General features: G+C 36.3%; 1 protein-coding gene across 2 annotated transcripts in view; it reads left to right on the top strand.

Moving 5' to 3' along the window:
• The window catches only part of DMGDH (dimethylglycine dehydrogenase), a 41,259-nt gene extending 26,247 nt beyond the window's left edge, over positions 1-15,012 (top strand). For both annotated transcript variants that reach the window (XM_083883069.1, XM_083883068.1), the window contains exons 12-16: positions 1,540-1,757; positions 2,649-2,806; positions 3,985-4,044; positions 13,404-13,538; positions 14,231-15,012. In XM_083883069.1, the coding sequence (XP_083739195.1) occupies positions 1,540-1,757; positions 2,649-2,806; positions 3,985-4,044; positions 13,404-13,538; positions 14,231-14,446 (787 nt within the window). In that variant the 3' untranslated portion in view covers positions 14,447-15,012. The remainder of the gene's footprint in view (positions 1-1,539; positions 1,758-2,648; positions 2,807-3,984; positions 4,045-13,403; positions 13,539-14,230) is intronic.

Here is a 15,012-nt window from a genome sequence, read left to right as displayed (position 1 = left end):
AGTTTCTTAAAAACTTGGTTGACTTGAATTCTGGAGTATAAGCAGTTGGATATTGGGTTATTGCTGATGTAAAAAGATGGAGAACTTGCTAACAGTTATGTAATATACTTTATTGGAGGTAGTTCTTGTTTTGTTGTTGAACCTGTTTGTCTTTGGCATTGCATGATGTAACACAGCATGGCTGTTCCTTTCTAGTGTGTTCTCTTACGCAAAAAAAAAAAAAAAAAAAAAAAAAAAAAAAAAAAAAAAAAAAAAATTGGCTCTTAACAGGGATGACCCCTGAGGCACTGACCTGGCCCATGCTGATAGGCAATGCAGTCTTCCTGATGCTATGGTAATGTCTTCTGCTTTGGGCTCTGAGGTCACAAAGTGGAAAGAAAGGAGGAAAGGGGAAAAGAGAGAAAGAAGCGGGGAGGAGAGGGGTAAGGGAGAGGGGAAAGAAAGGAAAGGAAAGGAAAGGAAAGGAAAGGAAAGGAAAGGAAAGGAAAGGAAAGGAAAGGAAAGGAAAGGAAAGGAAAGGAAAGGAAAGGAAAGGAAAGGAAAGGAAAGGAAAGGAAAGGAAAGGAAAGGAAAGGAAAGGAAAGGAAAGGAAAGGAAAGGAAAGGAAAGGAAAGGAAAGGAAAGAAGAAAGAGAAGAAAGAAAAGAAAGAAAGTTAGTTGGTTGCAGGTTGACTTCACTAATTTACTTCTCATAGATGAGCATTGGAATTGACATTTCTAGTGCTCTTCTTACTAGAGGTTGCTGGCAAGTCAGTTAATCAAAATGAATCAACACATTAAAGATTGAAATTCACCACCCTAACAGGCAAATAATAATGTCCTGTTTCATAACAGCCCCACAGGAATCAGTAGGAGCATTGCCACATCCAGAAACCAAATGGCAGAGCCCGATCTAATGTATTTAATTCTACAGATCTTCCGTGGTCCTGTTTAGTACTCACCTAGGCCTGAGATCTTTCCATACTGCTTAACAATGTATACTCCATAAGATTTTTAAATATAACAATTTTATTTATTTTCTGAGCTGCCCGAAAGATAATTTGCAGGTGTTGTTTCTGATTAAATCCTAACTGAATTTCCTTCCAATACGTTGAATGCTGTATTCAGGAAGCAACAAACCTGCCTGTACATTTCTGTTGTCACAGAAATTTATTTAGAGATTTCTTATGTTCATAGTGCTTGTTTCTTACTCTTTTTGTATGTTGACATTTTATTAACACATTCTGGAACCAAACCCAAATCTGTTGTCATTTTAGAAGATCACTTCTTTCTGTTACCTTAAAAATACTGTTCTACCCATTTAAATGCTATTCTTTCCAGGCTGTGTCAGATGCATGTGTTCCTATATCAGTATCTCACCAGAAAACTCTGGTGAGATGGATTTGTCTATCTAATATAGCACATAATTTTGTAGGTTTTGAGAGTGTGGACTGCAAGCTGCTGAGGAAATGAACACAAAAAAACCTCCTAGTAAAGTCTTATTAAATTCTTTTTTTTTTCCACAAGATGTGTAACATCAGTGTTATGTTTTATGTGCAGATGGATAGAAGAGCAAATAGCAAGAGGTGGATACAAAGTTGAAATAGAAAACATGACAGATGAGATGGGAGTACTTAGTGTAGCAGGTCCATATGCACGACAGGTCCTCCAGAAGTTGACAAATGAAGACCTAAGTGATGCTTCATTTAAGTTTCTCCAGTGTAGACACATAAAACTTTCCAATATTCCTGTGACTGCCATTAGGATATCTTACACAGGTAAGCAATAAAAAAAAAACATGGACTTAAGGAAAGAGACAAAAAATTAAAAAATAAATATCACTAAAATGATGTTGAAAACTAAGTCTCATCATGTGTTCATAAGAAATATGTTTGCTACATCTTACACGTAAGTGTGGGAGGCATCGCAGTACATTGATTTTCAAATGTGACATGGTCAGGGTCTGTGCTGAGTTTTTCCAAGACCTTTTTTTCTAGAAATACTCTGTAGTGTAAATATTTGTTTTGCAGAACAAAAGTCCAGTTCTGATAACCTCTTTGGTATTTGCTGCAAAACCAACGTCAAGAATTGTTTTTGGATTACCGTATATTAGTGTTTGTAATGTGCCTTGAAAATGTAAAGCTGAACTGCTTAGTATTTGGCTTTCTCAGCTACTTTTTTTAGTTTTAATTCTTTTTACATCCATTTTGAGTGTAATAGAGTGAATTGAGAGCATTCTGAAGCAGCTGAAGTCCTTGCAACTCATACTCTCTTTCTGTTGTGCTTAATATGTTAAATACACTCATTCTTATTTACACTCAGTTACAATTGCTACTCACTTGCCAAGTCATCATCTGTTTATAATGTCCCTAATTTATCCTTGTGACTTTGTTACATGACCTTTTCTTATCAGTTATTTTGATAGTTTTTTTACCCACACTTTTCAGTTTAGAGTTTAAATTTGAATAATAGTACCACTGTTAAAGATGTGTGGCACAAATCCTCTGGTAGTTCTTGCTGGGAATTAGACTTTCTATGTGATAGAATTGACCCTACAGTGTGAATTAACACCTACTGCATTGAACCTCACTTTTGACCAAGGGCAGGAATATATTTATTAGGATCATTTAACTGAGATGATGATAATATTAATCTTTTTTGTGTTACAGGTGAATTGGGCTGGGAGCTTTACCACAGAAAACAAGATTCTGTACCTCTTTACAGTGCAATCATGGAAGCTGGCCAAAAAGAGGGAATTGATGACTTTGGAACATATGCTCTAAATACTTTGAGGCTGGAAAAGGGTTTCCGAGCCTGGGGAGCAGAGGTCAGCAAATACAACTTCTTTATTATTCCTTCTGGAGGTTTGGAGTTGTTTTTGTTGTTGTTGTTGGTTTTTTTTTTGTTTGTTTTTGTTTTTGTTTTTGGTTGTTGTTGTTGTTGTTGTTGTTGTTGTTGTTGTTGGAGTGGGGAGTGTTGTGTTGGTGGGTTTTTTTCTTTTTTAATTTTATTTTTAAAGTTTGTTATGACTATGCAGCTTTTAGTCATAGTTAGCACAGATGTTAATTTTACTATTTTCTCATTTTGACATGAAAAAAAATTCCTTAAGCAGAAAAAGTGGCTATAATTTTTATTGGTGATTTTCTAAATAAAAACCACTGGTTTACTCCATTGCACTGCTGGCAAAGAAACACTTAATTTGATTCATGGATGGTTTTCTTCTTGTGTATAAAAAAATTATGAGGGTTTTGCTGAGTTCTAGTGTTTTAAAATCAAAGGTTTGGCTGACAGGTTCTCAAAATGTTTTATTTCTCTAATAACTATGTCATGAGAGGCAAATAATTTTTGCTCCATAATGTATTTGGAACTTTTTAGTTTCCCATTACCTTTTTTCTGCAGAATTTGCTCACTTATAATAAAGAAGTACTCAGAGGACCTAGAGAATTTGGGAGAAATCAGCATAATTTCATTTTACTTTAAATTTTTCCTTTGGAAACTAAAGAACTCAAGAGATTGAAATGGAGGGAATTTAGGGGTCCTTTTTGTTTGCCCTGAGCTGCTTATTTTCATTCTTTCTTCAAGTGCTGCCTGAGAAATTTTTCCCCCTATACCTAATGTGAAGGCAGTGAATGAAATTGGCCTTGTGTTTTATTTCCTTCTCCAGCTAAGCCTCTCTGCTGCTTTGCAAGTGCTCTGCATACCTCAGTTACTCATTCTTCTGAGGTTCCATGCTGCTTTGAAGAAAAATCCTGTTTCTTACTGAAAAGGGTTTACTCTGCATATGGAACCTTGGATGACTGGTTTACATATCTGTATGTCATACTAGGAGTGCTAGTTGGTACATTGTCTGAATCCCATGTTGGAAGCTTTCAGTGTGTTCAGGCAGAAGTTGTACACATGCAGTGTGGAAAACTTTGACACAGGAGTAAATAGAAGGATGTATGGAATGTCCAAAAGCTATGATGGTCCATCATGTATGGATGGTGAATTTTTATCTTTTAACAGATGAACTGTGACACTAATCCCTTGGAAGCTGGACTGGAGTATTTTGTAAAGCTAAACAAGGTATGTCTTACTATTTTAAAAATGTTCTATTATGTCCAAGATTATTCCTTGGGTGTTTGAACATGAAAAATGCCATTAGCTGGAAAATAAAATAGATTTAGTAAATCAATGACACAACTATAATTATAATTACTTTACAAATAGCAACTTGTATAAAAAAATGCTCCCCATGTTCCTTGCTATCAAAATTATACATTAGATCAGGAAGCTGCAAATGCTAAATGTTGTCTTAATGAAAAATAACTCTTTAAGATTTATTTTCTGAGAGAAATTTTAGTCATGTACTTTTATAACCATATAGTAGAATACACACACACATATATATACAAAAGTTCATATATATATATTCATATATAACAAGTCTGTTCATGTTGTGATAATATTCTACCTGTTCATTCTTGTTAAAGCAGACAGCTCTAGAATTTTTTTCCCTGGCTACCAGTCCGGTACAACAATTACTGAAAAAAGTGTATTTTTTAGAACTGCTAGGGACAACTGACAACAATATATTAAATATAAATAAATTAGTATATTGGTTAAAAGAATAATTAGTTTTTCATGGAATTTCAGAACAGGTCCTCTGCTCATAATTTGTTTTCACCTGATTTGAAGGTTAGAGAATGGAGCTAGTTGAATTTAATGGTGCAGTAAAAAAGAAAAGATGTTTGATCTCCTTTGATTAGCAACCTCACTTTTTTTGTACTAATATTTTAGCAATTAAAATTCTGGTTTAATCTAACAGATACAAAAAATTACTTGTAATTCTCTTTCCTGGTCCAGATGAATCACAAACTAAATGTCTAAACTCTGTCAAATAGAGGACCTTTCCAAGAAATCCGGTGAAATCATGTCCTGTGCAGATCTAAAGCCATCTGCTGCTATCAGTTACTCCATCAACTCAAACAGTAGTTGCCTGCACAAGGGATCTGAAGTTTTTAACATGAAAAATCTGGTCCTGGAGATTGCAAGTGAGGTGTTCTAAATGACAGACTATTTCTGATTAAATCTTTTGCTTCAATTATTAATTTGTAAATTAAAGTATATAAAAGAGATCAAGAAGAAAAAATGTTTGCAAAACATTTAATTTTGACAATGATTCAATATGGTATAGCAACAAATTGTTATTGTTTATGCTCCCTTTATATCTGAAATGGTAATAAATCAGATAATAAATGGTCCTTGATATTTTTGCCCTGTTTTGTGGAGGCACTGTAGAACTGATAAGAACAACCCCAAACTTTAAGTTACAGCTCTAAATAAAAAATAAATCTTAAACTTTGCATAGGAAAGAATTACAGAAGCATGTTAAATGTAAAAGTATGCTTTTATATTTATGAGACAATTGACCATAATAGAACAAGCCCAGGAAGGTGTTTTTCCTCTCACTGTTGAACCTGTCTATAGAAGGTAAAGTTCTTCAATCTATGCAGGATTGAGGCAGGGTCCTCCCAAGGATGTCAATGGAAGTTCCTACATGTAGTGGGAGTTACAGCTCTCTCCATTGTGTAGCATAATTTTGCCTTAATCCAAGGAAGTAACACATGCAACGGATATACAGAATTTTTTAGGTTAGGACTAAGTTACATTTAGAAATCTAACCCTTTCCATCTTGAGGATAGATTAGCAGAATTTCAGGAAAGGCAATAAAAAACTGTTACTATTACTTGGTTTTCTTTCCACTTCCTTTTGATACATTTAGTGGGTTTGGGTGGTGTTGTTTTTTGGTTGGTTGTTTGGTTGTTTGATTGGGGTTTTGGTTTGGTTTGTTGTTTGTTTGGGTTTTTTTTCCCTTTAGTGTAAGTAGGAAAGCAGCCATAAGCAGGGAAAGCTGTTGCTTGCCAAGATATCTAGGCAGATCATAGGAAGGCACTAATGTGCAAGAAGCACTTTGATTTTTAGTTGCTCTGCACACTGGTTTGCACGCTGGTTTGATTCTTTAGTTGTTCTGCACACTCTCTGCATGGTTGCAATGCAGGGTTGGAGCAGTTCTCCAGAGCAGGTACTCACCTTGTAGACAAATGGGCATGAATGAATGTCCTGCAGGAATGCAGCATGTCAGCCTGAAACATTTGCCAGTTTTGCTGAACTAATGTGAAAAAGAAAATAATCAATGTTTTTTTATTGACTTAAATGAGGGCAGCTGTGACTGTATGTTGACACTTCAGAGGTACCTGAGCTAATTCAGCTATTGGAAGCACTCTAAACACTGTAGCATGAAATGCAGTGTGAGATTATTTACTCTGCCTCTTGGCAGTTTGAATCCCAGTTCCATGCCTCTGGTTTTATTGCACATTTGGCATAGCACAGACCTCACCATTGTTTACAAGTTGCCGTGACTGAACACAAGCAAAACACTCTTTTGTTACCTGTTTCTGTTGTTACAGACACTTTCCCCTCAAAAAAGGGTAAATGAGATAAAAATTACAAAGCAAAAGATACTCAAATACTTCTTTTTGACGTTTTGGACTGTTCAGCTCCTCACAAGGATTATTTCTTTAAGCCGGCGCCCCCAGCTGGGGAAACCGATGATTTCTGTGTAAATCAGAACCAAAAGGCACTGTTCACTTAATTACTAGAGTGCTTCTTACTGTGCAACAAGCAGCTGAAATAGCTCACAAAACAGTTGTGAAAAGACTTCAGCATAGGCAAGTCTTAAGTGGTATATCATGGAAAATGAAAACAGTTTCTAAACAGATTAAAATTAATGAAGAGCCAGATGCCAGTGAAGATAATACGATCAAAAAGAATTTTAATTTCTACAAGAGGGCATTCAAATATCTGGGGAATATATATGAAGAGATGTAAAGTCCCCATAAAATCCTCATGGTCTCTGTGTTTAGAAACTTTAGTGTATTCATCATCTTCGTGTGCAGACAGACTAGTAATTTTTTGGGATGAATAATAGGGAAATCTCTTCAAAGCTGAAGCTTCCTTTTTTCTCACAGGGTATTAAATTATAACATGACAATAAGTAAACCCATTTTCACAGGGTTTCTGTCACAATTTTAATTTTGTCAGTAAGTCTGAGGCATTGTTCTGGTGGCTTTCTCTGGAGTCTGCTTGATAATCCAGGTTTTGGCAATGTTAGTGTTAGTTGCTTCCTTGCACAGATGAGCAGGATGGGCTGCAATTTAACTAAAGTGGAGGGACACTAACCAGATTAATTTATAATTTAGAGTATGAAATGCTTTCACAACTTCACAACAAAATTCTTCCCAGCATAGGGAAGGGGTTTGTTTTAATACCTGTTAACTTTCTTTTGGCTGTTCAATTGCATTTAGCAAGTTAGTTAGATATTGTTAGATAGCCTCATCTCATTAATAAGCACTCTGCTACTAAATATTCAGTTGAGTCTCAATGTTAGTCACTGTGCCAGGAAATATACATAAATATCTTTAAGGAAGAAAATCTGCAATTCTTTTTGGTCCACGTCCAAGAATATTGTTCCGTACATTTGCACTTGCTCAGGTTTTCAAGTGCTCAAAGATGTAGCATATCACCTCTGAATGCTGGAAACAGCCTTATTTTTCTCCTGACTGTAATGGACCAGAAATCCCTACGAAACTTGATGTTAGAGTGAAAAGCTCACGGAACTTAATTCTTTCAGAGGGATTTTTCTGAGCTCAAAGCCCGCAGTTGGCTGTCGGTGGGTTTGTGTCGGTGTTGCTGTATCCAAGGCTGCCACCTCCTGGTCACGCTCGCTGCGGGAACACAGACCTGGAACAACACCGGGGCTTGGGAAGGGGGAGCAGTGGGTGAAGGAAATAATTTGGAACTCAGCTCTAGTGTGCTCTTATAGGTCGGGATCTGAGTGCTTAACTCGGATATTTCTTATCATATTTCATCAGTTTTTCCACTAGGAGAAACTACTATTTTTGGAGGCAGTGTTTCTTTGCCTCAGGCCCTCTATATTTACTGAGGCAGGTTTTTTCCCCCTCAATTCCAAACTTCTTTCCAGATTTTTAAATATTTCTTCTATATCCAGAATCTCTTATTTTTCCTTAGGTCTATTCTAGCAGCTCTTTTTTTTTTTTTTTTTTCCTTTTCTTTTTACTACCAACCTAAAACCTTCTCCCCTGATTCCTGCTTTTTTCCTTGTCTGCTTATTACTAATTGCATTTCGTCTCCTCTATCCCTGCTCAGTGACCACTTGAATGTCCTTGTCAAAGCACATCTCTCAAGGCTACAAGTGCTACCTCTTTTCCTCACTTTGACTTCTGGTGGTTTTTACTATTGCAGTTGTTAGACCTGTGAGTATTTATTTGCTTTCGTATGCATTATGAATAGAAGTTTTGTCACACCCATCAGCTTCATATAGGTAAGTGAAGATCCAGTCCTTGAGTATTGACCTAACCTCCAGCATAACAATACATAAGATGTTATCTCTCAGGAAACTAGGACAAGCAGTTCTAAGGATGTGCCTACACCCTTTTATTCCTTTGATAGCAGGCTTAGATTTACAGTTTTATTCCCTCCTCTTTCTAGTCATTTGTTTCTGTCCTGGACGCTTGCCAAAACTGCCCCTCGGTTGTTTCAGTCTAGCTCGTGTTCCCGTGGTCTTGGTGTGGAACAGCCTGAGCTTCAAATATTCCTGCCTCTCCCCCTGATTGCCATTGTTTGCCCTTGCTTCACTTCTCCAGATTGCATCCCTTTTGTTCTGAGAGGAATGACTACAGTAGTGGTCACTGACCCCACTCCATAATCTGGAATAAGATTGTGTTCCATGCCAGCTTTACTCCACACAAGAAAAGGAAGAGGAGGAAGAAGAAAGAGCAGAGGTTTTACTGAAGAAGGGCTAAGGAGCCTGAGGACAGGAGAAAGGGAGTGGTAGATAGGAAATTTGATGTGGGGTGTGGTACTTCTTCCCCCTTGCCCCCCTTTCAATCCCCATTTGTTATGCCTATAACGTATTGAGTGTACTTTTCCATCTAAATCCTATCCCCTTTCAAATTGAAGTTCAGGAGGGGAGCTGTATTCTATCATTACTTCATTTGGTGTCCAGAGGGTCAGAAAACAGAGGATTTATTCCATAAATTTATTCAGGTTAGGAAACATGTTAGAAAGAATCTCCAAAGATTTTGTTATCTGTATAAAATGCACATCTAGGTGATTCCTTGTGTGTTTGTGTGCATGTAAAGGAATAACCACTACCAAGACAGGGATTTTGAGCCAAAATAATTCAGTAATTCATCAATGTTTGTTATCATATCAATTTCCTTCAGCTGACTGCATACAAGGAGGACTTATTTGGATTGAGTGAAAGATGCATTGGTGCAGGTGCCATACATACAGACTGACCACCTCCCTTACTAAACTATTGTGTGGTGTAAGTTGTAGCTTTGATTTGCTACAGAAAAACAAACTTGTCAAATATTTCCTCTCTGAGACGAAAAATTCTCTTCATTTATCAGGCTGGTGAGGCAGATATCATTTGGGTGTTACCCTGAAATAATTAAAGAGCATCTAGCTATGAAAAATTTCAAAATACTGTATAGAGGCTACCTCCAGAGTGTTGTAGAATTATGGTTATAGTAGATGACAGCAGCTGTTGGTGCTGCCTCACTCAGTTGGGTGATTTTGTGTTCATAATTTGGCTCTATTGGCTCTATGCCCATAGTCCTAAATGGTTATACTGAATAAATTACAGCAGTTCCTTGCTGAGAGTTGTATGTCTTTGCTGCAACTGTTGCACAGATACAGCATATTTCTTTTTAGACACTTTGACTTTATTCTGATCAACTACACAGTCTGAGAAACAAACAAAAAAAGGTTTTAGAAGGCTTATAGATAATTTCTACTCCTTTGCTTCCCTTAAACTAGAAGAGGTTTTTACAGAGGATTAGAAATAGGATTGGGGTGCCATTGAAAGCCAGGTACATTTGAAACACAGTAAGTTAAACTCTTCAAGGCATCTCACTGTGCGTAAAAAAATACATTGGTTATTGTCTCTTAAACTCTTTTTAAAAAACAGTGGGTTTATCTTGTGCCATCAAACGCATGGCAACTAACACAAAGTAAAAGCCTGATAAGAAGAATAAGGCAAATACATATATACAGTATGTTAATATATGAACTAATCAGTGATATCACTTTAGCTATGTGTTATTTTAAAAATTTGGCTGATTTGTCTTTGTGATATGATTTTTCATTTTAATTTTATCTAAACTTATCTAACACACAAGTAAAAAGGAACAGCCCATTTTTTATCTGGTGAACTGCACTCAAATTAAATGAAGCTAAGCATTAGATATTGTCTTTATCTTTGGTGTCTAAGAAAGGTATTTATTTTATGTGGAAACCATTACATCTGCCAAAGCTTAATGTTTTGGGAATTCATGCCAAAGTAATGGAAAGTCTTCTGTATTTTAAGCTTAGCTTTTTAGGACTATCTTTACTTCAACTAGTATAAACATTTTACATTGTTCCTACCTGTTGAGTCATTTTTTTTTTAAACTCAGACAGTGAAAAGCAGCTTTAAATTTGATATTTGTTCAAGGTTGGAATTGTTTAGTGTTTTCATTTGTTTCTGTTCTTTTTCTTCTGTTTTGTTGGCTTTGAGATTTTTAATATTGATTTATTGGATTATACCGGTTTAAATAGGATTTTTTTGCATTGTATTTTGTATGACAAGATAAAGCAAAGGGAAGCAGTTTGCACACTGACTATTTTTCTCCTAGAAAGAGGAAGCATTTGTTACCAAAAATAGCCAGACAGAGGTTGAATGCATCAGCTTCCAAATACTGTATGAATTAGCATGAACAATCCCATGCACATACACTTAAAAATCAAAAATGAATAATGGTGGGAATACATTGGTGTGAATGGTCACCCAAGAACTGTAAAATAAGTAAACTGAACTAGTTGAATTCCTATAGGTGGAATTTAAGAAGGTGTTTTAAATGTTTTAAAGTGTATCTAGACTTTTGGAGTTGTGCTTTACATATATACACACATTTTCATACATACATTTTTATGCATGTTCATACAGTGTTCAAGTGTGCATCCATTTATGTATCTATACATGTACATACACATGTTTTTGTAGTTTGTGTGTGTGTGTATATATATATATATATATATATATATATGAGAGATGTGTATTTTTTAGAGTTTGAATTCTAGGTTACATCCTGGTTATTTTTCCAAGCCATCATTCTAAAAAGACTGGAATATTCCAAACCTTCAATGAACAGAAAATAGCAAAGAAAAAGCTCTTTACATGAAATCCCCCATATGCATCTTCAGTTAGCATAATAGCTATTTAGTGGTTTATTTCAGGTGGCCAAAAGCTTCGCCTAGTTAAAATTAATTGGGAAAGGATTTAATTTTTTATCTGCAAGCAACAGGCAAAATATGATCCATACATAGATTCTAAAGCCTGCTAGCTGCTTGTTCTAGTGGTTTCCATACCTAGGGCACATAACATTGCATTTGAATGCTTGTGTTTAGTTCCACAGTTACACTCCATGTGACTAAATATCTGATATTACTTAGTATGAGTTGGAAGGATAGAACTTTTACTTCTTGGTATTTCTCTTTGTTATGCAAAGCACTTTAATCTATGAATCATGTAATGGTATACAATCTTATTTGCATTTCTAGTTATAGGTGTTTCCTACAGTTGCACCTACCATGTAGCAGAAAAGTGAGAGGGAACTACCAGAAGCTGGTTATTCTCTGGTGTGAAAACTTTGCTTCATATTTTGCAGCAGCATCTTGACATAATATTTAAAATGAATTACCACAGTCTTTCCTTCTGATCTGAGCTGTATTTCATGCCTTTTTTCTCCAAAGAGTGCCAGCTCTGATCTTTATGTGCAGTATCTGCTTTATCCCCAGTTGAATCACCTTGATTTTCAGACTAACAGCCCCTTAACTGATTCATAAGCTGTTTTTCACAACTGCTTACAGAGTCTAGCCTTTCAAAAACTCTTCGTCACTTAAGTAATTTCTTCTGAGACTACACATGGATTTATGTGGACCTCAAGAAATACAAGAACACATGAACGGACTGTGTAATATCTGTTCCACATCCGTGTTGCTTGTAATTCTGACAGTGCAATAATTCTCTACTTGAAATTAAAGAACATTACCAGAAATAGTATTTTTGAAGACTTCATCAATATTTCATTTCTTTACCCTCAAACTCTCATTAAATTAATATAATTCCTGCTTCAGACCTAAGATCAACTGCCTTGGAATGGCTTTCATTGCTAGTAAAGCAAAGGCTGGAAAGCTACAGGACTTTGTAACTGCTATTATTTTTCTACCCATGGGGCTGGCTTGTGTGTATTTGGCAATTTAGTTTGAGTACAATTCTTTTGTTCTGTCTGATCTATGTCAAAGGAGAAAAAAATGGACATCATGAAGAATTTCTTCATGGTTGTTAAGCATTGGAAAGGACTGTTCAGGGAGGTGGTGGAGTCACCATCCCTGGAGATGTTCAAGAAACAACTGGACATGATACTTTGTGCTATGCTGTAGTTGATAAGGCAGTGATTGGTGAAAGATGGCACTCAATGAGCTCAGAGGCCCCTTCCTACCTAAATGATTCTGTGATAGAATCAGGCTAGTGGAATCAGCTCAGTGTGATCAAATACAATAAATACTGTCCTATATTGGAGGATTCTTATGAAGCATTCTGTGTAGAACAGAGGATTGTTGAGGATTCTGAGGATACCCTTGAGGATTCTGAGACTTGCCAATGACTAGTCTCATACTTGTCAAGAGTTTGTGCAGTCTTTTTCTGGAAATATGAGAATCTGCTTGTACCTTTCTAAGCAGGGTGAAAAAGGGATCTCCAGACAACAGCAGTATTCTTTACAAAACATGCTGCTTTATGCCATAAAACAGTAGATAGGGGTAAAAAAAAGTACCTGCCCTAAAACAAGAATATGGAGTAAATTTCCAGCTGTGCAGCCTGGCAGAGACATCAGAGTAGAATACTGACAGGTCACTGTATGTTGACAGAGCAAGGCCCAGACTTTGAGATCTGGGTATTGGAATTCACTTCTTGTCATAGACACTGAAATGATGTACAGTCTTCTGGCTTACAACTTTACCTGGGCAAGTAGTCTTATAACACAGCTCACTATGGATGTGTTTCTACTACGTTGGAATTATGGATATTTAAGGCTGAGATCTATGAAAACGAATATACAGAATACAGTTACCAAGGTATAATATACCATTATAAAAATACCAAGATACAATCTGCCGAAGATTTGATTTCATCTGTATTTCATACAAAATACTTGCATGACAGACAAACACATTAAGATTCATTTAAATGTTTCTATCTCTAAACATATTGGAGAACCCAAATAAACATATATCAACATTATCTTGTATTTTTTCAGGCAGCAGACTTTACAGGAAAACAAGCACTGAAGCAGATTAAAGAAAAGGGGCTCCAACGACGACTGGTGTATCTCACCCTGGACACAGATAATGTTGATCCAGAGGGAAATGAGAGTGTGTGGCACAACGGCAAGGCAAGGACTATAGTTCATGTTGCAAAAAAAATTTCGGTCTTAATTCTCTATGAAAAGAATCTTTGTGTTTCAAGTGTGAATGCATCATTTCTACTTTACTGGCACAGAACAATTTTAAGCTATGAGAAACATTCTAATCTTCAAGCAGTAAGTAAAGACTAACAAAAATACTTACAGAGAAGGTGTGAAATGCTGTAAAGTCACTGAAACTAGGGTTAGAACAGACTAAAGTATTGTCATCCATTCTCTTCTTCTGCAAGTTTACTGCTGTCCTAAGGAAACACTTTTGCTACTCAAAAGAAATGAAACAACAGCAAAATTTGGGGCCCCACACTTCAGTACAGATTATGTGTTGAAATACTCACTAGCAGTTAAATTGTTACAGATAATAAACATACGCATGTGTATCGTATATGTTCCAGTGAAAACTTAATTGAACATTATAAGAATAAGGTATTTTTTCAAAAAGCAAAACCTTCCCAGTTTTAGGTGGTGCTCTCTGTTGAGAATACTATGAACTGCATGACACACTTGACACTTGCATGATGTCTGAAGTCTATAAACTAAAATGTGAGATGTCTAGTTGTTTGGGTTGTTGGTTGGGTTTTTATTTTTGGGGTTTTTTGGGTTTTTTTTCAGAAAATCTCACTGCATCTTGAAAAGAAATACAATTGGTTTTGTTTTTTTTCCAGGTTATTGGCAATACCACATCTGGATGTTTCAGTTATGGAGCTCAGCGGAGTCTAGCATTTGCATATGTTCCCATGGAACTCAGCAAAGTTGGACAGAAGTTGGAAGTTGAACTTCTTGGTAAAAATTATCCAGCAACCATTATACAGGAACCACTGGTGCTGACTGAACCAACAAGAATGCGTCTCCAGAGAAAGGGTGAAAGTCCCAAAATGTAAACACAGATGAGGATACAGCAAATTGTGCAGTTGGGGATAGTACCTTATTATGCATAAAATTAAGAGAATTAAACTACTCAGATTTTCTAATTACTAAACACAAGACCTTCACTGCTATACGTGAGTGAGAAATCCAACAGCGTTGCTTCCTACTTTCCTGTGTGAGCTGCTCACATTAGAGAGCTGAGCAGAGGGGATGAGCTGCTCTGTGTTCTGCTTCCCAGGGCACTTGTGAGCGGAAAGTGACAGGGAATAAGCACATCATGGATTCACCTTGCTCCCAAATTGACTGGCAGATCTGTGTTAATCTGTATGAGAAATTGCTCTTGATTCTGCCCTTGGATAGCAAATTCCTGTCCCTCCCTCACACCCACAGTTCCTCCTTTGCCTGCCCTTGAGGTAAGGTAGCTTATCCTGCCTTCTTTACACATTAATATCAAGCTTACCATAAAATCATGTCACTAGTTCTACACAGAATGCTTCATAAGGCATTGAAAGACATCTCATTAACCATTAAAATAATAAAGGCATTATTAAAGGTAAACTGAACTCTTGACATTTTTTCT

Source organism: Zosterops lateralis, assembly GCF_965231275.1.
Source record: "Zosterops lateralis genome assembly, chromosome: Z".
In the NCBI taxonomy this organism is placed as follows: domain Eukaryota; kingdom Metazoa; phylum Chordata; class Aves; order Passeriformes; family Zosteropidae; genus Zosterops; species Zosterops lateralis.
This window is presented reverse-complemented; position numbering and strand designations above follow the sequence as displayed.